Source organism: Pteropus medius, unplaced genomic scaffold (assembly GCF_902729225.1).
Source record: "Pteropus medius unplaced genomic scaffold, Ma_sr-lr_union100, whole genome shotgun sequence".
In the NCBI taxonomy this organism is placed as follows: domain Eukaryota; kingdom Metazoa; phylum Chordata; class Mammalia; order Chiroptera; family Pteropodidae; genus Pteropus; species Pteropus medius.
Window position 1 is genome coordinate 18,658,473 of NW_024349796.1, and position 25,615 is coordinate 18,684,087.

Genomic DNA, 25,615 nt, shown 5'->3' on the forward strand with positions numbered 1-25,615 from the left:
TTCTTCAAGAAAGGGGAGAAGACCCAGGCGCGAGGCGGGAGAAGTGGGGGAGGGGGGGCGGGGGGGGCGCGAGCAGCCTTCAGATCAGCTCAGATCAGCTCAGAGCAGGAAGCAGAGCGCGCAGAGGCGAGGCCTAGCTCACGGGGCTCCTGAGTTAGGGGACGTGCGTCCTCCACGGCCCAAATCTCACTGACCTCGTCGCCTTCTGGCTGCAGGCAGCTCACGGCCGGGCAGATGGCCTCCTCCGCCTCAGAGTCCTCCTGCTCGGAGCAGGACGTGTCCGAGGGCGGGGGGTGCGTGCCGCCGGTGCGGGCCGGCTCACAGCCACGCGTGCTCTCCGACAGGACAGCGTCCGTGGCCTCGGGGCGGCTCCGTCTGACTTTCTTCCTCCTGGGGGCCCGCGTTTTTCTCACGCGATCCCATCGCTCGCTGGCGTGGCCGTCCCTCTCCAGGCGTCGCTTCAGCTTCCTCTCCAGGCTGCTGACCCCGTCCCGCTTCCCGCGGCAGCAGTCCTGCTGGGGGGACGGCGGGCAGACTCAGGGCCAGCCTCCGGTCTGCCTGGGGCTGACCCCAGCGAGGCTGAGCGCTAGCCCGGCCGTGTGGGGAGCCAGCCGAGCCCCACCGACCTGGAAAAACACTGCTCAACGCCACCCTCGCCGCCGCTCACGTCCTCTGGCACAACCACGCCCCCTGCCAGGCTGTCAAAGGGAAATGTGAGCGCTGGGCCCCGCCCCCGGGCAGCTGAGCAGCACCAGGAGGCGCCTGCCGCTTCTTCCCCAGTCTCTGAGGGGCAGACTGGCCACTGCCTGGTTTCAGCCCAGGTATTTACGTTTGGCCTTTGACCTGCAAACTTCTGAAGATCGAGTTCACAGCTCCCTTCCTCACGGACACACGCTCGCCCCTGACAGGCGGGGTACATCAGCTGGCCACAGTCGGCCACAGAGACAACGGGGTGCCACGCTGTTCGGCATCGTAGGAACAGTGACCCTGCCCTTGGGCTCTGCTGAGTCTCCCGTCCTCACGGCTGCAGGCGGCCAGGTCATGCACGGGTAGAGGCAGCAGAGTTTTCCCAATGCCGAGAAACAGGGCGCTCTAGAGTGTCCCCTTCAAGTCGGCTCCACCCAGACCCCTCGGCAGCCGTCTTGTTAGGGTCAGGAGTCACAGCACTTGTTACACGGCAACTCCGAGAATTAATTTGGTTTTTGAAAGTGTCATCCCAAAAAGCCTCCCCAGGTCTAACTGCATTTTCATCCCTACACTGTTTCTCTTAACAGAAAAGAAAGATCCTGCTTCTAGCCATCATCACACAGGGACAGTCAGAAGCACCTTAGCCGCAGCAACTGGGGAAACAGGACTGAAAGCCAGGCCGTGCGCCCAGAGGTGCCCAGCACCTGCCTGCCCGATGGCAGCCTGAGAATGGGGACCAGGGCAGCGAGGCTCCCAGTTCCCACCCCACCGGTGCGGCATCCCCGACTTGCCTTCTCGCCGCTGGGCCTGGCCGGCGAGTTCTGCTCCGTCCGCGGAGGGGGGCTGGGCCTGGCCAGCAGAGTCCGGTAGAGCTCGTGGACCTCGGGGAGGGACACCTGGAGCAGGTGTGCTTCCATCAGCAGCTCGTTCACTTCGGCGCGGACACCTGCCGAAGACCAGACGGGTCACGGAGCTGCCGGCCTGACGCGCACGCTGGCGCCGCCAGCAGCCTCGCTCCCAGTGACGCTCAGTTGAAGCCTGGTTCACCTCGTGCACCTGAAGTCGCAGTGCAAGAGCCCAAGCCGGACCTTCCGGTCCTCTGCTGACCAGGGAAGGGCTGGCCCCACACTGCACGCTGGGGGAGTGCACCTCCGCCCCGCAGCCCAGGGTGTGGGCCGCTGGGATGGTGACAAGGCACAAATAGGGCCTCGGGACTCCAGGCGCAGCTTCAGGCGGAACCCCTGGGGCGGTCGTTTACAAGCAAGGAGCAGAGAGAACACAGGTGCCAAGGGGGTGTACTCCGAGGAAACCCCACAAGTCTAAGTAATGGTGTAACGAGGGAGCCTGCAGCTTGGCCTCTGCCACTCAGCTGGCAGGGGACTGACCTTCAACCCCAAGAGCCATGGCTCCACAGACCTCCCGCCCGTGAACCTGCAAACGTGGCCCCTCTCTGCCTTGCGAACACATGGCAACCTGTTCCCTACATTCAAGAAAGCCCTTTCTAACGGTACCGATCCCCCGTAACAAAAATCTGCTGCAGGCTGCCGCCCGGCCCTCGAGAGAGAAGCAGGATGAAGCACGAACCGTGGAGGGGGACGCAGCTCCGCCCGGCAGCGAAGGGGGAGAGTGCCAACGAGGTCCTGCTGTCCCGGCCGTCGGGCAAGGGAGGAGATGCTGTGCCAGGAGGCGGAGGCGCCTGACAGAGAGAACAGCTCACAGTGAGGGCTTGTCTCGCATCAAAACTCGCCCACCGTCGTCCGCGGCCAGGCCACCCTGCGGAAGCCCGAGCCCGTCTGATCTCAGAAGCTACGCAGGGTCGGGCCTGGTTAGTACTTGGATGGGAGACCGCCTGGGAAAACCAGGTGCTGTAGACGTAAAAAATAAAATAAATAAGGGACTGTAAGCTGACAAGGTCCTTATAATCTGTGAGGTCAACCAACGGAGGCCTCACCTAAAAAAAACAAAAAACAAAAAACAAAACTCCCGCCAGCCCAAAGGAAGTGGCTGCAGTTAGCAAGCACAAGCAGAAAGAGACTTGACTTCTCCATCTGGGAGACCTGGCCGCATCGACTCTGGTCTGAGCCCCACTCCTCCGGCACAGAGGAGACAGCACCACTGGCAAATGAGCCATTTTCTCTGCCAGAGAACAGATCACACGGCCTTTCATTCCGTCCGTGATTCTCCTCACAGAGGTGAACACAGGGACGCAGACAGCACCCTGAAGAGTCGGCTGAGGAGCTGCCAGGCATCACTCATGTCCACCGTCCCACGTTTGTGCTCACTCAAGGAGCAGGAGAAACACTCCTCGGCCCCCCACGCAGCAGACGATGACAGCAGTGCCCCTTCGCTGCAAGGAAGGGACAAAGCCCAGCACGTCCTATGTGAAGAAACGTCTCCACTGCAGGCGCCCAGACGGCCACACCTCACCTACGCAGCAGGACTTAACGGACCGCCTGCTAAGTCCCAGGCATTGTGTTTCAGGAGCCTGGGAAGAAACTTCGAAACGAGGACAGAAACACGACAGACCGAGTTCTTGTCCTCTGACCTGCGGGCCATAGGGCCCACGAGACCCCGGTGTCTGTGCCCTGGGGAGCACGAGGAACCTGGGACTGGCCCGCTGCAGGAGTCGCTGTGAAGTCCTGAGGCGCCAGGGGACCTCGGGGGGAGGGACCGGGTGGACGCTGCCCTCCCGACTGCACTTTCTCCCGTCGCCAGGTTCTCCTCCTGCGGTCATCTCCCCCAGGGGACAGGACTGTCCACCCCGGACGGGCCCCCTGCCTTTCTTCCCTCTGTGGCCATGGAGGACGCAGACCCTTCAAACCTGTCATTCCTCACAGGGCAGTGACAGGCCAACGGCACCTCGCTCTCCTGCTCAGTGACTCACGTGAGCGAGTGACATAGAGGGAGGCGCGAGGCAGACACGAGCAAACGTTAAAACCCACGCACCGGGGTGAACGTGTCTGGGTGCACACGCGCCCATGGAGAACGGCACGAGCGGCCGAGAGACGAGCCAGCCCCGGCCACCGCGCAGAGGCGAGACCACACGGCAGGCCACGCGGGCGCTGGTGGCGCAGGGGGGCAGCAGGACCAGCAGCACAGCAACAGGCTCCGCCAGGAGAGGGGACAGAGCGAAGCGGATCCCGCAACCAGCAGCGAAGGCTCAGGCTCACCTTGCTGTCCGACGCCTGTCCCGCGGAGGCCTGCCCCCGGCTCTGTGGCCGGCCCGGGCCCCCGCGGTCGTGCGCAGGCCGGAGGCCCCCCGACGCCAGCAGCTGCTGGGCTCTGTGCTGCCAGCTCACGGTCCGCTCGATCACGTACCGCAGCGCGTCGCCCTCGGGCAGGCGCACGCGGATGCGCTGCAGGGAGGCCAGCAGCGGCAGCACCCTCTCCAGCGGGGGCTTCTCCGACCGCCGACAGTGGGGACAGAGCCAGACCCGCGGGCCGTGCGGAGCGCTGGGGGCCGCCACGCAGCCCGTGTGGAAAGCGTCCCTGCAGAGCTCGCACTGCACCATCGGGGCGGCGGGGGCCTTGTGGCACAGACAGACCCGCGTCTCCGTGTCCGGGCTGGGCGCCAGCAGCTTGCCCTCATTGGCCAACCTCAGGGCCCGCAGGGCTTCCATCTCCCGAAGGCGCGCTTCCCCGAGGGCCGCCATCTGCAAAGGAGTGAAGGGTGAGGACAGCGTCACAGGGACTCGCCTGCTCCCGGGCTCCGGAGAAGGCACCCTGCACCCACACCCTGGCTCTGCCCACCGAGCGTGCGCGTGACCCTGGGCGACACGTCCCACCGTGGCTGGGGTCCCACGGGGGTGACGTGGCTCTGGGCCACCGCTCCGGTGCCTGGACAGATGCGTGACTGGACGCAGCCTGCCTGGCACACAGCGAACTCCGAGCCTGAGCACTTGTTCGTGCTCCGCTTCGACTCCAGCCTCCGGTTTGCTCACCGGCCGGGAAGCTCATCCAGGCCCCTCACGCTCTGTTTTCCACATTCGCTGACTTCCAAGTTCCTCCATCTGTTTTCAGACTAACATTAGCTTTTGTGTTCTTCTAAAAACGTACTTCAGACGGAAAAGTCCCCCAGACACCACCACACAGGAGGCCACATCTCTTACTGTCTCTGATGCTAAAACCACATACGTGCGCTACACACAGCAACTGCAGATAATGACACCGGACCCCTTATGGAAAACGAACAGAAACCACTTCAGCAGACCCTGCACCGACGTGCGGTCACCGGGGCAGAGACCCAGGCGCGTGGCCCTCCCTCCCCTCTCTCAGGACGAGTGCCGAGCCCCAGGCCCGAGCTGAGCTCAGGTGTCCTGCACGGTCAGCTTGAGGACACGCGCAGCAAATCAATGTCACAGGGGAAGCGGCAGTGACCCCAACACTCTTAAGCAGCATTTATGAGCTGTCTGCGAGTGGGGCCTGGACACAGGGCACCCTGGCACGGATGAGAAGTCCGGGCACATGGAGACTTCACACATCTTGGAGTGGAAGCGGCGTCTAAAGGTGACGAATTCAGAGCACGAGCTCCGGCAGGCAGCCACTACCCCCTCGAACGTGGCAGCAGTGGCCTCGACCACGGGCAGGACCGCCAGTCCTCCTCCCGCATGCCACGGACAAAGGACCGAGTGACGGGGAAGCACAGACCCCTAGGAACAAACCCACGGGCCGCAGGAGTGGCTCCTCCCCCAAGCTCTGCTCCCCGGCCCTTAAAATGTGAATGCCTGGTGGGAGGATGGGGAACAGGATGGGGTCCAATGTGCGGTGACAAAGAAAGCTAACTATGGGAGATGGACACACAGTGCAATACGTATATGCCTCACTGCTAAAAAATAAACAGGTACAACGCGACTGTGTCACGGTTAAGTCATTTCCAGTCATCACATCTGCCCGCCATCAGGTCCATCGTGACCCTGCAAGTTAAGGCCCCCTGAACCCTCCATTCTGTCTTTCCGGATGGAGAAGAAAATGTATGAATGATCAGGGAAGAAACAGAAAGACTGAGAAGCAAATCAGGTGACAAAAACCTCTGGTGTATCGAAACTTGTCCGCCTGTTCCTGTAAACAGAACACATACAGGCAGACGCGTGGGCTAGTGACAGGTGACACGGGGCCTGCCCACTGGCTCGACCGGAAGAACAGCACCTGCTCGTGCAGAGTCCCCTGTGGAGGTGACAGGAACGTGCGCTTTTTTCAGTGAGGGGGCCCCAGTCCAGACACCAAATTCAAAATGCAGAGGTGCCACAGAAACGAGGCAGAAACCGCGGAAGCAGCACCTTAAAGACGCCAGTTTGATACTCAGGCAGCAGACGCGAACTAGAACCTGTCCGACCACACAAATGTGCCCCCAAAAAGGCCGTGTCAGCACACAGCACACCCCGGCAGGCCCACGCCACTCCCCGCAGAGGCCAGGCAGCCATACAGGAAGAGGCCGGGCGGCAGGGCTGGTGTGGGACTCTGGCGGGCGCGGTGCCCTGTGCTCTTTCAAGCACCCAGGTGGCTTCATCTGACCAATGAGCTTCTGCACAGTGGAGGGAACTGATGGGTGAAAGGGCAGCGCCCTGGACCGGGGGATGCTGGCAGACACGGAGAGGCAGCCAGACCTCGGTCAAGACCGTCACACGTGAGGCGAGCCCAGGACCACCACAGAGGATGTCACAGCTAACACCCAGAACAAGAGAGGTGCCCTACCGGACCGGCCGCGTCTCGAGCCTTGGCGGGCAGAAGAACGACGGCAAAGGATGTGTGGCCACACCAACAACCTGCACCCTGAGAAGGTCAGACGAAGCTCCTCCGCCGCGTCCTTGGCACGCAGGGGGCCCTCCTGCCCAAGCCCTGGGCCCTCGGGCCTCCATAAAGCCTCCCTGTTGTTGACTGGAGCAGTATAAAGAGGAGACACACACAGACGACTCACAGGTGCACGGAAAGGTACCAAACATCACTCGTCGTCGGAAACACAGACCTAACAGGTACCACCTTGCACCTCTCAGAACGGCTATCGGAAAAACACGAAATGACAAGAAGTGGCAAGGATGCAGAGGAAAGGGAACCCTCGGGCACTGCCGGGGGGATGGGGAACTGGTGCAGCCGCTATGAAAACGATACGGAGCTTCCTCCAAAGATGGAAAACAGAACCACCCCACGATCCACCAATTCCACTTCTAGGCATTTACCTGAAGGAAACAAAACACCCTAACTCAAAAAGACATCCGCACCCCACGTTCGCTGCGGCGTTACTTACGACAGCGAGACGTGGAAACCACCTAAGTGTCCACTGACGGAAGACGGACAAAGAAAACGTGGCACACGTCCACGACGGGACAGTGCTCAGCCGCGACAGGACCCTGCCTGCCACGTGCAGCCACAGGATGGACCCTGAGGGCACCGTGCCGAGGGCAGAGCGTCCCACCGAGAAAGCGGCGGTGTGAGCTCCCTTGCGTGCGGAGTGTGAAAGAGCGGACCCCAAACGCGGAGGCACAGAGGACGGACGGACTGGTGGCTGCCAGAGGCGGGCGGGGGTGTGCGCGGGGGTGGGGTGGGGGAGGCAGATGCCCACGGTGAAGCCCCCAGACCCGGGTGTGATGTATGGGGCGGGGCTGCGGCTGACACGAAAGTCCTGTGTATCCGAAAGCTGCTGGGGAAGTGGGTGGATCTCAACGGCCCCCAGAAGGCGACACGTCTGTAACCACGTGGGGCGGGGGCGTTAACCAGACTCACCGTGGTGATCGCTTCACACTGAACACGGACATCGAATCAGTGTCACACCCCCGACGCTAACGCACGGGTTACACGTCAGTTACAGCTCAATTCAAAAAATTATTTTAAGCATCCAAACCACAAGCTACCTCCTCTGTCCCGACACTAAGCTCCCGGACATCGGCTGGACACTGCCTTATCTTGAAGACGGCGTCGTCTCGGGAGCCACGCTGACTGCTGAATGCAGACCAGACCTGAGGTCCGGTCCACGCGCCTGCCACTCTTAAGTCGGCCAGCACCCCTGGACCAGGCCGAAGGCACTGGCCGGGACCACTGCTAGGAGGCCCGCCCTCAATCCGCTGCATCTTCCATTGAAAAAAAGTTTTACATCCGACAATTTTCAGAAAGTCTTTTTTCGTAAAACTGAGGACTGTGAAAATCATTTTCTGCCTGCCTTCCCCACACTCCTGTAACCAAGGCGGGGTCAGACCCACCCGCCCGACCAGAGCGGGTGAGCAGCCCTCACGCACCGCGGCGGCCGGCTCCTTGCTCTCGGCCAGGACCCGCTCCAAGTCGCTCAGGCTCTCCGGCCGACCGCTTCTCTTCCTTCCGCTCGGCAAGGGCTCCTTCAGCTTCCTCTGCTTCCTCTTCGATCCCAAAAGGCCGATGTCGCATCGAGGACACAGCACCTAAAGCGGGACACGGCACAGCCACTGGTGAAGCAGACCTCAGGCCCAAGCAGTGGGCAGGACGGGAATTTCATACTGCGTGCCCCGGAAACCTCTCCTCTGCGAGGGCAGGACGCAAGGGGGAGAGGGACCCGCACAGGAGACCGACTCTGACGCCAGGTGCAACTGCACGGCAGGTAGGAACGTGGTCTGGGCTGCTGCAGGCATCACACATGACCAGCAGCAGCTTCCAGAAGCACACGACGTGCCAAATGCATCATTCCCCAAGGGTGAGTTGCCATGTTCACTGGGGCACGGGGCTGAGCACGGCCAAGGCCAAAAGCCCCAGCAAAGCCCAGCCCGTGGAGCTGCGACAGTGACAGTTCTTGCTAAGCACAACATGCTACACCCCGGGGTACCCAGAAGACATGGGAAGGCTGTTTCACTAGAAGCTCACGAGAATCTCCCTGGCTCTGCTCAAAAAAGTAACTCACAGAACACAGACCAATCACGGTACCACCTTGGTGCGTGAGGGACTGCGTGTTCACGGAGCTTGGCGATTAGGGTTTTGTGACGGGCTGGCTGCAAACTCACCTCTAAAAGCGAGTACGGAGAATTCTCCGTCAAAAACGTATTAGCAGCACATTCTCTCCAAGCCTGAACCTCAGCCACCAGCGACTCCAGTCTCGGTAAGGGACTCAGATGCACGGGGATGCATCGGCCTCGCGTCACAAGCTCTACGAGTGTGTCTAATACCAGCACACGTCCGCCAACCTAAGAAATCAGGAAAAATCAGACCTCGCGGGCCACACAACCGTGTACCTGAAGTTCCGCATCTGCCACTCTCGAGTGCCCAAACTCCCAGCCATTGACAAGCTGACCAGAGGCAGCCGTACGCATCGAAGACGAGACGTGATGTCTCGCTCAGCTTCACTTCTCTCTCTAATCCCCAGTTCACGTGTCCTGGGAGGCCTCACGCATCTGCACCAACTGGTCGCAACGACCACGGGCGAGTTCATCTAACTGCGGCAGAGCAGGGTCCGTAGTCCGATCCAGCCAAAACCCTGAGTCTGCGCAGTGAGATCCCATCTGTTGCCCTTGACAACCTGCCGACCGCTGCTCCCCGCAGACGCAGGCACGCACACACGCGGGGACGTCGCTGACCCACCTGCAGGGCCTCCACGTCCCTCAGCCAGTCCCTGGCTTTCTGCACCGCGTCCTTCAGGGCTGCCCCGTTGGGCAGATAGGCGGGGATCTCCTCCACCTCCTTGACCGCCGCGGCGAGGCTGCTCAGCGAGTGCCGGGGCCTGGGACAGGGAACCGGGAGAGCGACTCAGCACTCTGCACGAGTGCTTTTTCTCGTGGGTTCCCAAACCAGAAAAATCACATCATAGGAAACTCAGTACGGCAGATAACTTTTTGAAATGGCAATAACCTTCTAGATCTCAAGTTAACCAGTTTCCAATGGCTGTGCGGGGCTTACGAGCATCTGAGAGAAAGCAGACGGCCCAGGGAAGCCTCTGTCCTACTCACGCCTCACTTCACACTGGCATAACCACGGGCTCCCATCCGCGGTTTACTCTGTTAAACTGGGCACGCTGACAAGGCACACACGGTGTCAGTAAGAAAAGTAAAATTCTCTAGGGTACCGACATACCAAAAGCACAGCACGAAAACTCTTGGCACTCTGCTCAGTGACCGGTTTTAGGATCATAAAGACTGTGTGCAACGCAGATTATTTCCTCGTGCTTCATGCGGTCGACTGGACCAATGGGGATCGGACAGCAAGATTAGGGAGGGGCGGGTACCCCTCAGATGGCTGCCTGCGTCCCGTGCCACCTCTCAAGCACAGACAAGGTGCCCTCGACCCCCAAGCAGTGCTGTGGACGGGCAGCCAGGAGGCTCATGTCACGGAAGAGAGTGTGTCGGCACATGTGTCTCTCTCTCTTAAGACTCCCTGGGGTCTCGCATTCCCTAACTGGGGTGAAACGGTTCCACTCATTTGTACATTTTTTTCTTCTCTCAAAGATGGCATTGTCAAGAAAACTCCAGAAAAGGTGCGTCCGTTCGAATCGTTCATGTTCCCAGTAAAGGAAGAAAAAATTAACGTTCTCCTGCCCAACTTCCAAGTATCTGAGCTACCTCTTCACGTGCTGCACACGCACAGCGGCAGCCTCGGAGGGCCTGTTGCGGGCCGAGGCGGTGATGACGTGACGTCCGCGTCCCCCCCCCCAGGCCGGGCTGCCAACTGCCCTCACCTGGCTCTCAGGAGGCTCCGGGCTCTGTCGTCCCAGTGCTCAGACACCGTCAGCAGCTCCTGCAGCCGGGCCATGGCCTTCTCCACCGCTGAACGCGGGGCCAGCCCCACGCCGAGGTCGATGAGGCGTCTCATGGCATCGAGCGTGAGGGAGCCGGGGTCCAGGCAGGCTTGCTGCACCTCCTCCAGCCAGCGAGCCTGCTCCAGACGGGTGCGCAGCTCGGCAAGCTGCGGAAGTTCGACATCAAATTCGAAGCTGACGTCCAGCACGGCTTGCAGCTCAGCAGCACTGGGCATCTCCTCTGAGAGCAGCTTCTGGCTCTGCTGCTCAAAGTCCTCCACACGACTCAAGAGCCCCTACGAACGAGGGGGCACCAAAACAGCGTTCTCAGTGACTGGCTTCTTTCATACTTAGAACCCTCCACGCACATTCAACGTGACCCTGTCCCGGCTCACTCGATTCTAGCAACGACACGGATGCAGCAAGACGTAAGCCAGCTGACAATTAAAACCAGTGACGCAGCACAACCTTACACCTGGCGCAAGGAACAGCTGGTGGTCACGTCTGACTTACAAATTCCCCACGTTCTCTCTCCTTCGTACACCTGCTGCGATCTCTTCATACGCACACCCACACACCGTTCACCGTGTTACCACCTGCTGCGATCTCTTCATACGCACACCCACACACCATTCACCGTGTCACCGAAGACATTTGTGAGTCAACGTGCAAACGGAAAACAAGTTCCTCACGTCAACGGAACGTATTCACAAAACCCGGGGTTGCTGCGCGGCTCTCTCACGCACACCTGCAGGTACCTTCAGCAGCGGCGTCTGAGTGAGGACGCAGGGGAGGGCGTGCAGCTGCGTCACAAACTGCCGGAGCTCACTCACTGTCAGCTGATTGGGGGACTTGCCTCCACCGGACCGGTACCTGCGGAGACAGGGCCGGGGAAGCTTCGGCAGCCTGCACGCCGGGGGCCCAGATGGCGGGACAGCGGCCGCCTCGCGCAGCCCAGAGGCCCCGCCTCAGCCAGAGCCACACACCTGGTCTGCCGTTTCCCAGTGAGCAGCTGCTGGGCCACCGAGGCGCACTTCTCTGCGTCCTGCGTGACGAGGCGAAGGTGACGCAGAAGATCGTTGTCTGGGAATTTCTTCACTTCAGATTCTTCGATTAAAGCCTTAAAGCTGCCAAGGCCTGAAAAAAAGGAGAAGTCGAGTCTCCTGCGACGTCTGCTCCCACGGGGAAGAAGGGCAGCAGCGGTGCACGGAGGAGTCGGCGCCTGTGCCTGGGTGGGGCTGAGGGTGGCGTCTGCAGCGAGGGCCCAGAGCTGCCCTTCAGCACCAAAGCGTTTGAGATACAAACAACTACGCGTCAGAACAAAGCAAACACAGGTTCTTACTGTGCCCTGCCATTGGCGGGCCACTCCAGCGTGCTCAGAGAGGGCAGTGGCCAGTTGGGCCGCAGAAAGGCATGCAGGTGGGAAGACTCAGGACGGGAACCGGTGGCTTTTGAAGGTAGTGGCGAGGGACAGAGACTCTGACTTCGATTAGAGGAATGAGTGACAAACCAGCACTTCAGACCCCTCACATAACACGTGCTGTTGCGAGATCTAGTTTAAAAAGGGGTTTTACGGTTCCACGTAAAACGTGAAATACTTGTTGTTTCAGAGACGGAGAGGAGTAAAGGTTGCTCTGCCTCCTACAATGCGATCTGCGAAGCACACGACCGTGCACGATTCCCACATCGCGACTTCGCTCTGACGTAAGGCGCCCGCCTCACGTGCTCCCTTCGAACCTTCCCCGCTGGCGCTCCGCAAGGCTGGCTGCAGAGGCCTGACCAGGACGGCGGAGCTGACGGATGTGGCGTCGTCACAACCGGTCCCCATTCGCCCAACCCCACGTCACGCTGTCTACACCACGTACTTTTCTTCTTGTTGATCTTTGCCTCCAAAGCTTCATTCACATTCAAGGCCCATTCGTTATAAGATTCTGCGCGAAGCTTCAGGGCGTTCATCATGGGGTAGAGGTCGTCCAGGGTATACCTGTACCTGGACACAGGACAGCAGACTTAGCTCTGAGACATGTGGCTTTGGGGAAAAGCAGATGTTTTACACTATTTCAGCCTTGCACAGGACATCACTGAAGATTTACTGCCTCCCACAGGAGGAAAAAATCGCTGTCCCCACTCACCGCAGCTTGTATTTATGCGGAGGACAGGGACACAGCTCTCCCACGTGATGCAGGCACACAAGCAGGCCCGGCTGGCAGGAGCAGGAGACGGCGGACATGAAGCACGTTGTTTTGCATTTTACACACTGACGCTCGTCATCTGGCAACAGCTCAAAATCCATTCTCTCCGAGTCAATTACTCCCTAGAATGAGGCATACTTCAGGACCGCCAGCCCGCGACAAACATGCGAGAGTCAACGAAAGCCTGACCGGAACAGGGAGTACGGGGCCAGAGCTGTGTGGGGTCAAAGCACCAGTGACAGCAAATGTGGGGAGTCGAGTACCCCACTGGTCCAGGAGGACCCGGTGTTGGACAAGGTAGGCCCTGTTTGGCCGTTTTGATGTGAGAATGAAGAGAGTGACAAACAGCACTATTCAACTACTAAGATCATCTGTTTATTCTACTCCAAATTGTCCTTGTCCATATTCTGGGCATGAACGAGAGCAAAGGAAACGTATACACTTTCCGCCTCAGGAGAAATAGCACACAGGGCTTCAGAGCGACAGTGCCGGAGACTCCGTAAAGGGACAAAGAGAAGTAAAAGGAAGTGGAGAGACGGCCAGGCAGGCGGGGACTGAGAGGGTGGGCGGCGCTGGGCGGCCTAGGAGCCTTCGGCGTGAAGCCGCTTGGAGGAGGACTGTTCCTGAAAGGCCGGACCATCTGTGCGACAGAGGCTGCAGTCGTGATAAAGCTGCTCTCAATGAAAGCGTCAAGAAAACGAAGCCCTGAACCAGGCAGTGCGAAAGGCCGCGTGAGCCACCGGGCGTCCGGAGCGCCCTCCCAGGACACGCCTCTCGTCACCGCGAGGCCAGGATTGCCCACTTTCCCCTCCTCTGGCACTGGGTCCAAAACCAGCCTTCAAAGCTGGAACCTGATGAAGTCAGTTTACGAGCCATCAAGGTCCTCTGTTTTACTCTTTTTAGTCTGTATTTTAACATTTTGACCACGTGGATGGCTACATAGAAGAAAATCTTTGTGACTTTGGGTTAGGTAAAAGATTTCTTAAGAAAAGCACACAAAAGGCCCATAAAAGGAAAAACTTGATATATTGGACTTCATCAAAATAAAGACTTCTGCTGTTTGCGAGACACTGCTAAGCGAAGGACGGGCCAGCCACCAACTGGAAGAAAATCTTTGCAGAACACCTCTCGGAATAGGACTGTCCAGAACAAATAGAAATCTCACAGCGACCTAATGAAAAGGGGGCGAGGAAGAACACTTGAAGGGACACTTCACCCAGAGAACACACACAGGCAGCAAATGACACGTAATTAGCCATTACAGAAACGGAAATTAAAACCACAAAGAGATATTATTATACATCTATCAGAATGGTCTTAAAAGAAATTAGACTAAGAAATGACTTCTTAAAACAACATTAAAGTGCGTAAGAACTTCACTACGTAAAAATACCGAACACCACACAACCAGGATTCCAGAAACCTCACCAATTTACGGGCAGTTTCTCTTAAAGCTTTCTCGTCCTCGATCATGATGGCCATGTCCTTCTGAACTGTTGAGGCCACTACGACGTCCAGTACGTCAGCCTTGGAAGCCATCTTGCAAATCATCTCATCATGGGAAAACACACAATAGCGGTGAAGCAGGCGGTAATGCTCCACGCACTGCCGGCCTAGTGGGAGCTGTGGCGAGAGAGACGGAGACAGATGGGAAACGCGTCTTCCTCCTTCCTGTCCCTAAAGACTTCTGACCCCCGGTACCGAATCACTAAAGGTCACATTCTGGGTCACACATATCGTCTATCTACTCTAAACGCAGATCCTAAGAGGCCTTGGGCCTTTTCCAATCTTTTGGCAGAGTTGGGGGAGGGAGAAGTGGCCCCTGGGGAAGGAGCTGTGCCGGCAGATTATTAATACATCTCTCTAAGATCTGGCATATTAGGTGCCTTAGTTAAAAGCTGGTTTAAAAAACCTGATGTATTAATAATGCATTAGTGTCCACGGCAATGCAGAATCTAATTGAAAATGTGAATTTGAACATTTCCTGAAGCAACTGTGCTGGAATGGTGTCTGACCTAAATCAGGGGTCAACGATGCTCCAAAAACTGGGACAGAAAAACACCAGATTGTAATTCATTAGATTTAACACCATACACTTAAACCAGACAGCTTTTAGGTAAATGAAAAGTAATATAAAAATGCCACTTCATAAACTGAAACCAAATGTGTCATTAAAAATTGCTGCATTCTAGTACAAATTCTCTTTCTTGGTTTTTGATGTTACCACAGAACTTGCTCTGTTGCGGACAGCTTAAATCAGTGCTACATAAGGTCTAAGACGGACGCCGTCTGTTACCGGTTTGTGACGAGATACTGAGCTGTAGCCAAACGCAACTCGAGACTCCTTCGTCGAGTCTTGCTACAAAGCAAACACAAGCGTCCACAGAGCAAGCAGGGCACTGGACTACGGCACGGTGCAAGCGCCTCGTCTCACGGGTGGTCAACAACCTGCAGACAGCTGTCTGAGCAGCAACAGGCGTAAGCACCTACACATTCTACACAACTCTGCAGGAAAGGCTCGTAAGACATAATTCCGTACCCAGTCAACAGTGCAGAAGTTAACGGCCTCGGCAAAATTAAAGCCTTGATTGAAGCCACTGTGGTAGGCTCGTGGGAACGTAATCACAAACTCCCCAGCACACTGGTTCGTCCGGTAAACCTGAAGGAGAAAGAATTGGAAATTTTTAGTGACATTCTCGTGGAAGACAATCTGGACACAGACTATCAAATGAGTCTCCAGAAGGGGTAGCTTTCCGCCAATTAAAAGTGGGCCAGGGAAGACGACGACGACAAAGCACTACGGCAGAGGACACGCAGAGATACCACTTCCGTCCTCGTCCTCGCGAGACAGAGTGGCGCCCAGACTGGCAGGCTTGATTAACATCTGAAAAGGGAACGTGGCTCATGCTACATCCAGGGTCAGGGCACGTGTTTCTAAATGTGGCCACAATGAAGGCTATCCCGCATCATTATACCAAAATGGGTCATCCACCAGTTAAAGAAATCCCACGCTACGTCAAGATTCTCATCCCACACAGAACTCTGCTTGGCTGGACCCCAAACTTACTTACCTGATCACACAATCCCCCTTTCCCATCACCCTCACCCCAAAACACCCTACACTGCTCTGGGTACAAACCCTCGACTGGACTTAACTTTCTCATAATAAAAATACCATCAGCGATTCTCCAAAACGCAACTCTCAGACCCACAGCATGAGCAATCACCTGAGACCCTGCTAGAAACGCGAATCCTCGAGCACACATGAACCAGCAGCACCAGCCACGTGCAAAACACACCCTCCGGGTTCTGACACACACACAGGCCAAGCCCACCTGCCAGCACAGCTCCGTCCCCAGGGGCCACTTCTCCCTCCCCCAACTCTGCCAAACGTTACTCCCCTACCAGAGCTTTGAGTCCTGGTTCAAATGTCATTTTGAGCCCTGATTCTCCAGAGTTGAGGGGTCAGCCTCCCACCTGACGCCACTGTCAAACCACACTGCCTTTCCCTTATCTACCTTTTCCACTAAAGACTGAGTCCTCAAATGCCTGAGCTCATCCATCTGTCCGTGCAGGGCCAGAACCCAACCCCATGTGCGTGGTTCACTCAGTTAGTAGGTCTGGCTTAGAGCAAGCTCCTTGTAACAAATCAGAAAGATCAGTTCATAGGGGCGGGGGGTGGAGGATGATGTCGATGTGAAAAATACCAACAGCGAGAAAGAAAAGGGTGGTCTTTTCTAAGCTGTGGCCATGATTATTTTACAATCTCTTAAAGAAAAGTCTTTTTGATCTGTCCCAATTTACTGGCCTATAAACCCAACCGCATAAAGTTTCGGTCAGAGCGAGATAAAAAATTCACTTTCTGTAGTGTTTACCCTCGATTTAACTAACTAGAACGGATGGGCTCTTCCACTCCATAGCACTCAATCTGGCCTCCCCGAACATCTTCAGAGCATCCTCCCAAAGAAAGCCCAGGTACACGTAAGTGTCACTGCACAGCAAGCTCAGAGGAAGGGTCACCAACAGCACCTTTTGGCTAGAATGGGAACCCTGAATTCCAAGCTCAAGACGCTAAATTACATTTATTCTCGAAACAAGATGGGTGGGGTGGGGGTGGGGGTGGGGGAGAATAATGTCCCCAAGACCGCCAAGCACAGACTTCATTGATCATTCAAAACTAAGATCATGTGGACTGAGTAAGTTATTTTTTAAAGTAGGAACAGAATATGAAGAATTCTAACATTACAGTTTAGATCTCATATAGTAGAACCTAACTACCGCCACAGTAATTTATACTAACATATTTACTATTTTTTTTTTGTTCTGTTGCAGTGAAAGATTCAAATTATAAACAAAAGTCACAGCACAGAGAAAACCAAGCACTTGTTATTTGTAAAGTATGGCTGCTTAACCTTCAGTTATTAGCTGCGACAGGTTAGCTCGCAGTGTCTGAGGACCCCGTCCCACGGCTCAATGCAACATGGCACCAGGTTCCTACTCCACGTTATGTCAGGGAGAACACGCCACCAAACCACCTTCACGAACATGAGTCCCAGGGTGAAGCCTGACCGGGAACGTACAGGCACTTCGTGAGTCATCAGGGTGTTGGGGTTCATGATGGTCACCAGCTGATGGAGGAGGTCCGGCTGGGACACGAAGAGCTCCGGGGCCAGCCTCTTCATCACGCTCTCCAGCTGCTCAGCCGCATACCCTGGGACTCCATACCAGGTTTTGGGCTCACCCCTGGAAACGAGATTGTAAAAATAAATCTAAACTGACCTCAAAAAATATGTAAACATGAAACTCGGTAGCTTTTTCAAGCCACACACCATCAGCCTACAACATCGACACGGACAGAACGGCGACCTGGTCCCCACTCTTCAGACACTGCTTCGAAACGGCACGACACAGGGACGTTCAAGGTCAAGCGGCATCACGAGAAATGACCTGGAGGTGTCTAACACACTTCCCCTTCAAGCGCGAGGCCCCTCTCCTCCTTTGTCTGACCCTTTGGAAAATGCAGGTATCTAAAATTTCCTAGAATATAGGGTATCGTGTTCAGCCGCAGGATACGCGGGCACAATTCCCAAAGCAACTGCTGAGGGGAGGCCACTCTCTCCTGCCCTTTTCCCTGTCCATCCTGCCGGCCGAGTCCATCAAACGCGGGAAGGCAACCGGCACGTGTGAAGGGCTGTCACCCCTCAGACCACTGCACACTGTCCATCGATCCATCGATCCATCTGCACTGTCCCCGTGAGGCCGGGGAGCACCACCCTCGCGGTACAGCTGGGAGCGACTGCCCACGAGGCAGAACCGATGCTCCCTACACACACGTGCCGACCCCCGTTCCCGCAGTGCGCCCTCAAATTCCTGGTGTAACGATTTCAGTGCGTCACAGATCTCCAAATATTTTTTTTTACTCAGAGAGCAAGGGAAATGGATGTGAAAAAAAATGACTTCGGCCGAAAAATTTAAAGTCTAAACATCTGCCCCCACCCCCCACCTCACACTCCAGGATGAGGCACTGTAACGTGTGCAGGGAGGCCAGGCCCTGGGGACACCGCGGCCCCTCCGCCCCCCTCCTCTTCCAAAGGGAGTCCGGGTTGCCACGGCCACCCAAGGGCTGGCCAAAAGGACAGCGAGGCTCAACGCCTTTCATCCTTCTGCAAGTAAAGGTTTCTTCGACAACTAGGTAAAAAAAGCTGCCTACCCTCTCCCCAGCAACACATCACACTGAAAACAGTGCATGTGCAATTCAGGGGGTGCAGAGATTTCCCGGGAACCCTTAAGAACTGCTATCGTAACTGGTCAGGATGCCTGTTCCAACAGCGGCAACACATCTGAAGGAGAAAGCAGCTCATCACTCTTCGTGACGGCTGGGCTCCGACACCTGGCTCCCAGCGCAGCCTGCGCACTAGCCAAGGCCCTAGGAGCTGCTCACCAGTGCAGGTAGTTGATGGAATAGCTCCAGTGGTCTTCGATGTGCCAGCAGAAGGAAGAGAAGCACATCCCCACGTACAGCCAAGGGAGTTTCATGCCGCAGATGTCGGCAGTGATGTGGGCGAGGACAGACTGCTCCATCACCGGCATGTTGTTCAAATTCCAGCCGCTGTCGAGATATTCCTGAAAGCAAGGAGGCGGAAACAGTGCAAAGGTTTAGCCACGTCACACTGATATCTTAGAATTCTGACTGTTTCGAAAAGACAGACGAAAGGAGTCTCCTTCAAAACAGAACTGTGGAGGCAGGAGAAGCCGCTGTGCTGACCTCTTGGGTGCCACGGCTCGCTCTTGCCATTTTACACTTTATAAAAACGGGCTCACATCGTGTGAGAATTTGCCTCCCCCCACCGCCCCCGCCTACATGAGGGACGGCAGACACGGGGCTCTCTGGGGACCTGTGCTGATGCCCCGTTCTTCTTCTGGTGCTAGGCACACGAGTGTACTCACTTTGTGAAAATCACCAAGCTATCCACATTGTGTACTTTTCCGCATACAAGTTAGATTTCAAAAAGTTTACCAAAAGACACCTGACTTCCTCCCAGGACAGGAACCAAAACCTTCCTAAGAGTTTGTGTGAGGAAACTAAGGGCCTCAGGTATCAAAGTTCAGACATACAGAGGTCTGGGCCCAGTCCCTCGGTTTTCTTCAGGAGAAACCAAGTCAGAAAATCTGAAGGCCAAGGGGGGAAAGTCACTTTCTGATGTCGTCACAGTGCTGTGGCACAGCTGAGGCTAAAACTCTTCTGCAGTTTTTCCTACTTGTCTTGAAATCTTTAAAGACCCGGTGAGTAAGGACTGGACGAAGTACTGACAAATCACTTCGAGCCGACCAAAGAACAACTGGGCAAATGACTCAGGTCCGAGCTCCGTGTGCTCCGTGCAAGGCCGTTACTGACGCAGCACTGTGCCCGTGCGATCGAGGAGGTCCCCCCTTGGCACGCAGGCGCCCCCCAGCCGGAGCCCACCTCCTCCTCGGCGGACAGCCTCGTCTTCCCGTCGCGCACAGGGAAGCCGCTGCCGAACTCCTTCGAGGCGATGTCGGCTCCGTACTCTACTGTGACATCCTCGTCAATGGTGCTCACCAGTCGCCAGAATTCTTTCTCCACCAGCTCCGTAGGGACCATCTGAAAGCAAAGCGACGAGGAAGAGAAAACCTGGTATTTCCCAGACGCTCGCCGACAGCCCGTGCGCGGCCTGACTACCGAGGCTGAGTGACAGGACAGTGCCCTACGGAGCAAGGTGTCCCTGGCATTCCACAAGTGACTCCAGGTAGCTCAAACATGAACACTGTTTTCTAAAAGGAATTTAATAACTAAGAGAGTAAGAACTGATCAGAAATTCGCATTTCTCCATCACAAACCTAATGACTACAGACGGGAGTCAAGGAAAGCGAACGCTGCCAGCAACGACTGGGGACGTTTTCTGTTTTGAGAAACGCGACACATAACTCGGCTGACTGCCACACAGTAACAACAGCTGGCTGCGTCTGAATGACGCTTTTCCTTTGAGATGCGTTTGAACACGTGTCCGCGTCCGCCCTCTCACTCTGTCACTAGACCTGGCTGAGTGACGCAGGCGACCGTGCGGGAAGACAGTGCAGAATGTGAGCGAGAAAGCAGCCACTCTGCCAGTCACTCCGCAGCAGCCTGCACTGCTGCCAAGAGCCACCAGACTGAGGGTCTAGAATCTGTGGCCGAGCTGATGCGAGTCCAGAAGTGCGTCGCTTAACTGCCTGTCCCTCAGAGTCCAAAAAAAGCTGACCACAGGTGGGAGAGGTCATATACAAGTCCCCAAAACTGGTTAGGCAAACACATGGGTAAATAACGTAACGCACAAGGCGTCAAAAGAACTTTAATGTCAAACGGAATCTAATTTGAATTTACAAACTCATTAAAAAAATACTTGAAGTCACTTAACAGCTAGCATCAGCGACGGGAGAAGGAAACGGGTTCACTTCAATGCCGCGGGGGCGGGGGCGGGTCAAAGACACAGCGACCAGGGTGAGAAAAAATGGAGAGCCCTCTCATCGGAACGCAGCAACCAGCCCAAGGAAAAAAACCCACTTCAAAAAAGATCAACACGCAAGAAGCATCTGCAGTAGCGCCTCGTTAGTGGTGAGGAAAACACAGAATTATAGTAGAAAACCACCTAATTTTGGTGTGCTCATTTGCTGCGTCTCAGTGAGTAACAGGGCATTTAAAATGAACTCACCCCGCAGTGTAACCCTACCTTATGACAAACTAACAGTTCCTGAGCGTGTTCCCAACACCCGGCACACTGACTGGCACACGGGGCTCATTTGACACGTCATGTGACGTTTTCTTTGAACTCCGTCTACTGGGCTGAAAGGGTGGCCGAGAGTCCTTTACTGGTGTCACTGTTGCTGCTCACTCTCCGTGGCAAAGCCAATCTCTACAGAAACCGAATGGAAGACCGCGATGCATCTTAAAGTACGGTGGGATTTTGACACCGGCAAACGAAGCTTTCGCTGTGCCCAGCGAGGACTAACAGCGGCAGGCGCCGACTCAAACCTGTCTCCAGACCTTTCTCCCAGTTACGAAAGCCCCGGGTCAAGGCCTAGGCCTGCACGTACGTGGACCGGCATGTTGAAGTAGTCGGACTTGAAGGCGTCCGCCATCTCCCCGAAGGTGCGGAGGGTGTAGCCCCTGGCCGCCTGCTCGAAGCCAAACGCCTCCTGCGGCTTGCTGCACTCCTGCCAGGGAGGGGAGAAGCGTTTCCGTCTGAATGCGCATCACTTACACACGTGCAAAAAGCAAGTTACGTTACTTCCGTAGGAAAATGCCATTCATTTAAACAGAAAAAAGTCTGGGTGAATGCACAGCAAAATAAAGTGCTTATCCAAGGGTTAGGAAGTCGTCTTTCCATGTTTAAAGTCATTCAAGGAGCAGACAATGCTTTTTTCAATAGAGAAATTTAAATGTGGCTGTTAAAATCTGTCCTGCCTCTCGGCTCCCTGCACGGCTGTGGCACTCCCGCCCACGGCCACCTCCTGTTCAGCCTCAGTCCGTTCTTCCAGGGGCCTCAGCATCCCCGACTGCCACATTCTCTAATGCCACCTCTGCCGTTAATTCTCACCTGAGCCAAACACTTAGGACACCTCCAGTCTCCTTTGGGGACATCGTGGAGGGGTGGGATCAAGCAAAAGGTGTGGTAACTGTCATCACATCCATCACACAGGAGAAGCCGGTCCTCGTCACTGCCACTGCCACACAAGAGGCAGACATAGAGGTCCACCTGCAGCCATGGAAAATGGGTAGAGAACAAGGGGTTATGAGCTCCGACTTGACTTTGTGAAACCGTAAGGAAGCACTGGATCTGAGGCATAATGCAGCCTCTCCAGTCTTCAAATGCAAACGCCCGCCCCCAAGGGCACCGAGCGGAGACACACGCTCCGTGTGCCCCGTGACACATTTCTCAGCCCCAAACCACGTCCCCAAGCTTTCTCGAGAGGTTGTGTTCCAATTAAAGTTTGCTACTTAACATCCAGCTTTCAGTAGCTTAGAAGAATAGTAACGTGTTAGGTGATACCCTATCAGCCTACCCAAAAACAGAACTTGTAAAGGAAAAATTCAACGCTAAAAAAACCTGTTAATCAACCACATTACATTCGTACTTCATAGTCTAATTAAGGAGCTGTAGCTAAGAACTTCCCCAAATACACAGTGATGAAAACACACCACCATTACCCGTTAGGGGCTGACTGTGCCCCCCAGAATCCACGTGGAAGTCTTAACCCCAGGACCTCGGCCTAGGACTGTGGGTGGCCCTAGTCCAAGATGACTGGGGAGCTTGTGAGAAAAGTGGGGCAGGACACAGACACTTCAGAGGAAGCCACGGGAAGACCCAGGGAGAAGACGGACCCATCGACAGCCAGGGCGAGGCCTCTGCCCTCCACAACGGAGAGGGGACGCGTCCGTCGTTTAAACTGGCTGTGGCTCTGTGTCGAGGCGGCCACAGCAAACGAACGACAGGTGACGCGGAGACGGAGGGCGGAGGGCCCATGAAACCCACTGTCTCAGTCGTCCTGTTGCAGCAAATCAAGTCTGGGCTCTGCCACGTTCTGATCACGTTTTTGGTGGATGTGTGGGGATAATTATGAAGAAAACGTTTAACTGGAGTCATGTCAAACTCCAAGACGGAAGGCACTGTTGACGAGCCACTCACTGGGCTCTCGAAGGAGCAGAGGACCACGGCACCCACGTCCTCGGACGCCCAGGCTCCCCGCGCTCGGGCCTGCCTCGCCTTCCCTCCCCTGCTGCAAGGCTGGGAAACATCGACCTGCGTTTGGACCCAGCCCTCAGCTCACCTGGAGGAGGGCTAGCGACAGACCAGCAACCCCGCAGACCGCCCAGCGCAGCGCCGTTCACTGCTCACCTGGGCTCCAGGGGGACGGCTCTCAGGGTCCCGGGCACCGCTGCTGTGCCCGTAACGCGCTCGTGCGCGTCCCCGTTTACACACCGACACTGTGGACTGACATGAAAGGGTCTCCGCCTTGTCGGGCACCCCGCCAGCACTGCCAAGGCGCACGAAAGCACACCCCTGGGCAAAGTATCGAGAGATGTCAACTCACAGCACTGGTGGTTTTTTTCGGCCGACTCTTGGGCTTCTCCCTCTCACTCTCCACAGTGAGCTCTTTCCTCTCCGGGGGTTCTTGCTTGATGCCGCTCCTCATTTCTTTCTCTGCGAGAGGCACCCCCAGTTAGTCTTCCTCTGTGCCAGTCTCCTCAGCTTCCTCCTGCCCTTGTCACCTCCCTCCACACACACCCCGGACACGAACGTGACTTCCTATTTCTTTTCACTGGCAGCAGCAGTGCTCAGTGTTCCTGTGTATGGCCAAGGGCTTGGTGCTGGTGACTTTATGACAAAATGCAAACTCTCGCACCGTCTAAAATCCAAGATGGAGGCTCCTCTGGTTTGTATGCATTTAAAAAAGGAGCTGAAGACACAGTCTTTGTAAGACTGGGATGTGTACGGCAGTAAGCACATTCCTCTTGGCTCTGAGATGGCCGATCCCCACCACACCCCCACATCACAGATCACCTCCCGGGACCTGAGGTGCCTGGCCTCACCATCCGCCTGGTTCCAGGACTTTTGGCTAAAACACTGGCTATCAATTAATGAAGCCTGTAGGAGGCACTGTGTGAAACGCTTTCCATGAAGTATTTAATCCTCTGCAACAAACCTGTTTCGAAGAACATCACTAAGAGAGCACAACTAGTGAGTGGCTGAGCCAGGGCTCAGGTCCGTATTTTTAAAAACCCACCTACTTTCCATCACACTGTGCTGCTTTTCCACCACCCACAAGCTCGCTAACTGTTTCATCTGTACGTGGCTCACCTACCTACGCAGGACACACGGCTTCCCTGACAGAACCCCGAACCTACCTCCCAATGACTGGCATCATGCAGAGGTCAGGCAAGCAACTACCAACTAGAATTCAGATTCAGAAAGTATGTCTGCCCACCACGCTAAAATGCTAAAATAAATCGATCAGACATTTAGTCAAAGGCACCTATGCTTTTCGCAAATCACTTCTTTCCCACAAATGCCAATGAACTACATTTCGAAGCAGCAACTAGTAAGAGCCGAGAAGCCCGATCGCGTTTCCGAAACGCAGAGACTCATCTGCTTCCCTCCCCTCGCGGTCACTGAACTATGAGGAGGACGGGAATGTACTGCGATTTTACTTCTCAAGGCCCAATCCGGGAATTAGTACGTGACGGTCGCTCCGAAGTTTTCTTAATTAACAGTTACTTTTATTTACTTGTTCCTGCTTTCCCGTTCATGGATGAACTGTCTTACCATTTTCACATTTTAGAGTTGGGCAACCCATTCGACGTCTCAGGTTATGAGTTCTGGCTTCTGTTGTCTCTTCTGGTTCTATTTTAATATTCATGGCCTTTAAAAAAAGTTGTCATATACATGATTATCTCCTGAAAAAAAATCTTCTAAAATCCAAATGGAATCTCACGGCAATTATAACCCTATAAATTGTCTTACTAATAATAGAGCATTCAAAACATACTTCTCTCTCCCCTCTGGAGAGAGATCTCACCCTTAAGGTTGCCGCTGCTTAAGGAGTAGATGAGGAATCTCAGAGATGTTCTCGTTTCGATGGGTCAGAACACAGGGAAAGGTGAACGGATCAGGAACAAACCCAAACTGAAAGCAGCTCTCGCTTTCCCAGCTGCCCTCTACCCCGAGGCTTTCTTCAGTCGTCACAAACCCCAACCCTAGCAGCTGTGGTCACAGCATAATTCCACTGGCCTGGAAGAGTTTGTTGGCTTCTCCCAAAGTCTGTCAGCACCCACGGCAAACTCAGCTTCCACGACAATTTGCTGTGAATTCTGTCAGTAAACCGCTACACTGTTAGCCACATGGCTAAACTGTCCAGGATCCCCCTCTCATCGAAGGCCTGTGTAAGCGAGTCTCAGCTGCCATTATTTTTTAAATGTATTTTTCCCTTACAGTTGATACACACCCACTATTTCTTGAACTGCTAATACTTATCATAAAGCGAAACAATCTTTGTGGTCTACCACACCAAGTGTCCATTTCTTCGTGTGTGTTCGTGCTTATGTCCAATCGGACCTCCCTCTCAGGCGACATCACCGCCACCAGCGTCCACAGCACTGGGGCATGACTTACACATGTACAGATCAAGATGTGCTTAAACAAGAGCTGCCTTTGACTAATGAAACTTTAATTTTAAGCCTGCTTATGGGCTTCAAATGACCCATATTTCCCTATTCAGAGACACTCTCCAGTTTAGAAAAATGGAGCCACTACGTTTTCCGTGTCTCTCATTTACTTACGTGAGAAACAATTCTTATTTACCCATGTCCCCAGGAAACAAAATGGCTTTCCCCATCCTCACCAGTGATTACTAAGCAACCACAGACGGCCGCAGCAGGGCTTCCAGCTCCAGCCCGGCCCGCTGGCCCCGAGACCCCGGCTCCCGCAGCCTTCGCGCCTCTGAGGGACCAGGCCGGGGCGCCTCCCGGCAGAAGAGTCTCACAGCAAACGACCCTCAC

General features: G+C 55.5%; 1 protein-coding gene and 1 pseudogene across 5 annotated transcripts in view; one reads left to right on the plus strand and one right to left on the minus strand.

The window, feature by feature from the left end:
* The window catches only part of KDM5B (lysine demethylase 5B), a 47,227-nt gene that overhangs the window by 1,099 nt on the left and 20,513 nt on the right, over positions 1-25,615 (minus strand). For 4 of the 5 annotated variants that reach the window (XM_039883601.1, XM_039883598.1, XM_039883602.1 and 1 more), the window contains exons 6-26: positions 24,384-24,480; positions 23,152-23,261; positions 21,657-21,815; positions 21,154-21,273; positions 19,526-19,684; positions 18,503-18,684; positions 17,142-17,304; positions 15,101-15,220; positions 13,990-14,184; positions 12,502-12,683; positions 12,235-12,359; positions 11,356-11,506; positions 11,128-11,242; positions 10,310-10,665; positions 9,220-9,358; positions 8,646-8,825; positions 7,914-8,072; positions 3,858-4,340; positions 2,272-2,383; positions 1,479-1,633; positions 195-515 (exon numbers count right to left, since the gene is read on the minus strand). In XM_039883601.1, the coding sequence (XP_039739535.1) occupies positions 195-515; positions 1,479-1,633; positions 2,272-2,383; positions 3,858-4,340; positions 7,914-8,072; positions 8,646-8,825; positions 9,220-9,358; positions 10,310-10,665; positions 11,128-11,242; positions 11,356-11,506; positions 12,235-12,359; positions 12,502-12,683; positions 13,990-14,184; positions 15,101-15,220; positions 17,142-17,304; positions 18,503-18,684; positions 19,526-19,684; positions 21,154-21,273; positions 21,657-21,815; positions 23,152-23,261; positions 24,384-24,480 (3,783 nt within the window). The remainder of the gene's footprint in view (positions 1-194; positions 516-1,478; positions 1,634-2,271; positions 2,384-3,857; positions 4,341-7,913; positions 8,073-8,645; positions 8,826-9,219; positions 9,359-10,309; positions 10,666-11,127; positions 11,243-11,355; positions 11,507-12,234; positions 12,360-12,501; positions 12,684-13,989; positions 14,185-15,100; positions 15,221-17,141; positions 17,305-18,502; positions 18,685-19,525; positions 19,685-21,153; positions 21,274-21,656; positions 21,816-23,151; positions 23,262-24,383; positions 24,481-25,615) is intronic. The other variant, XM_039883599.1, reaches the window with a different exon arrangement.
* On the plus strand, positions 2,443-2,561 carry LOC120619372 (uncharacterized; annotated as a pseudogene).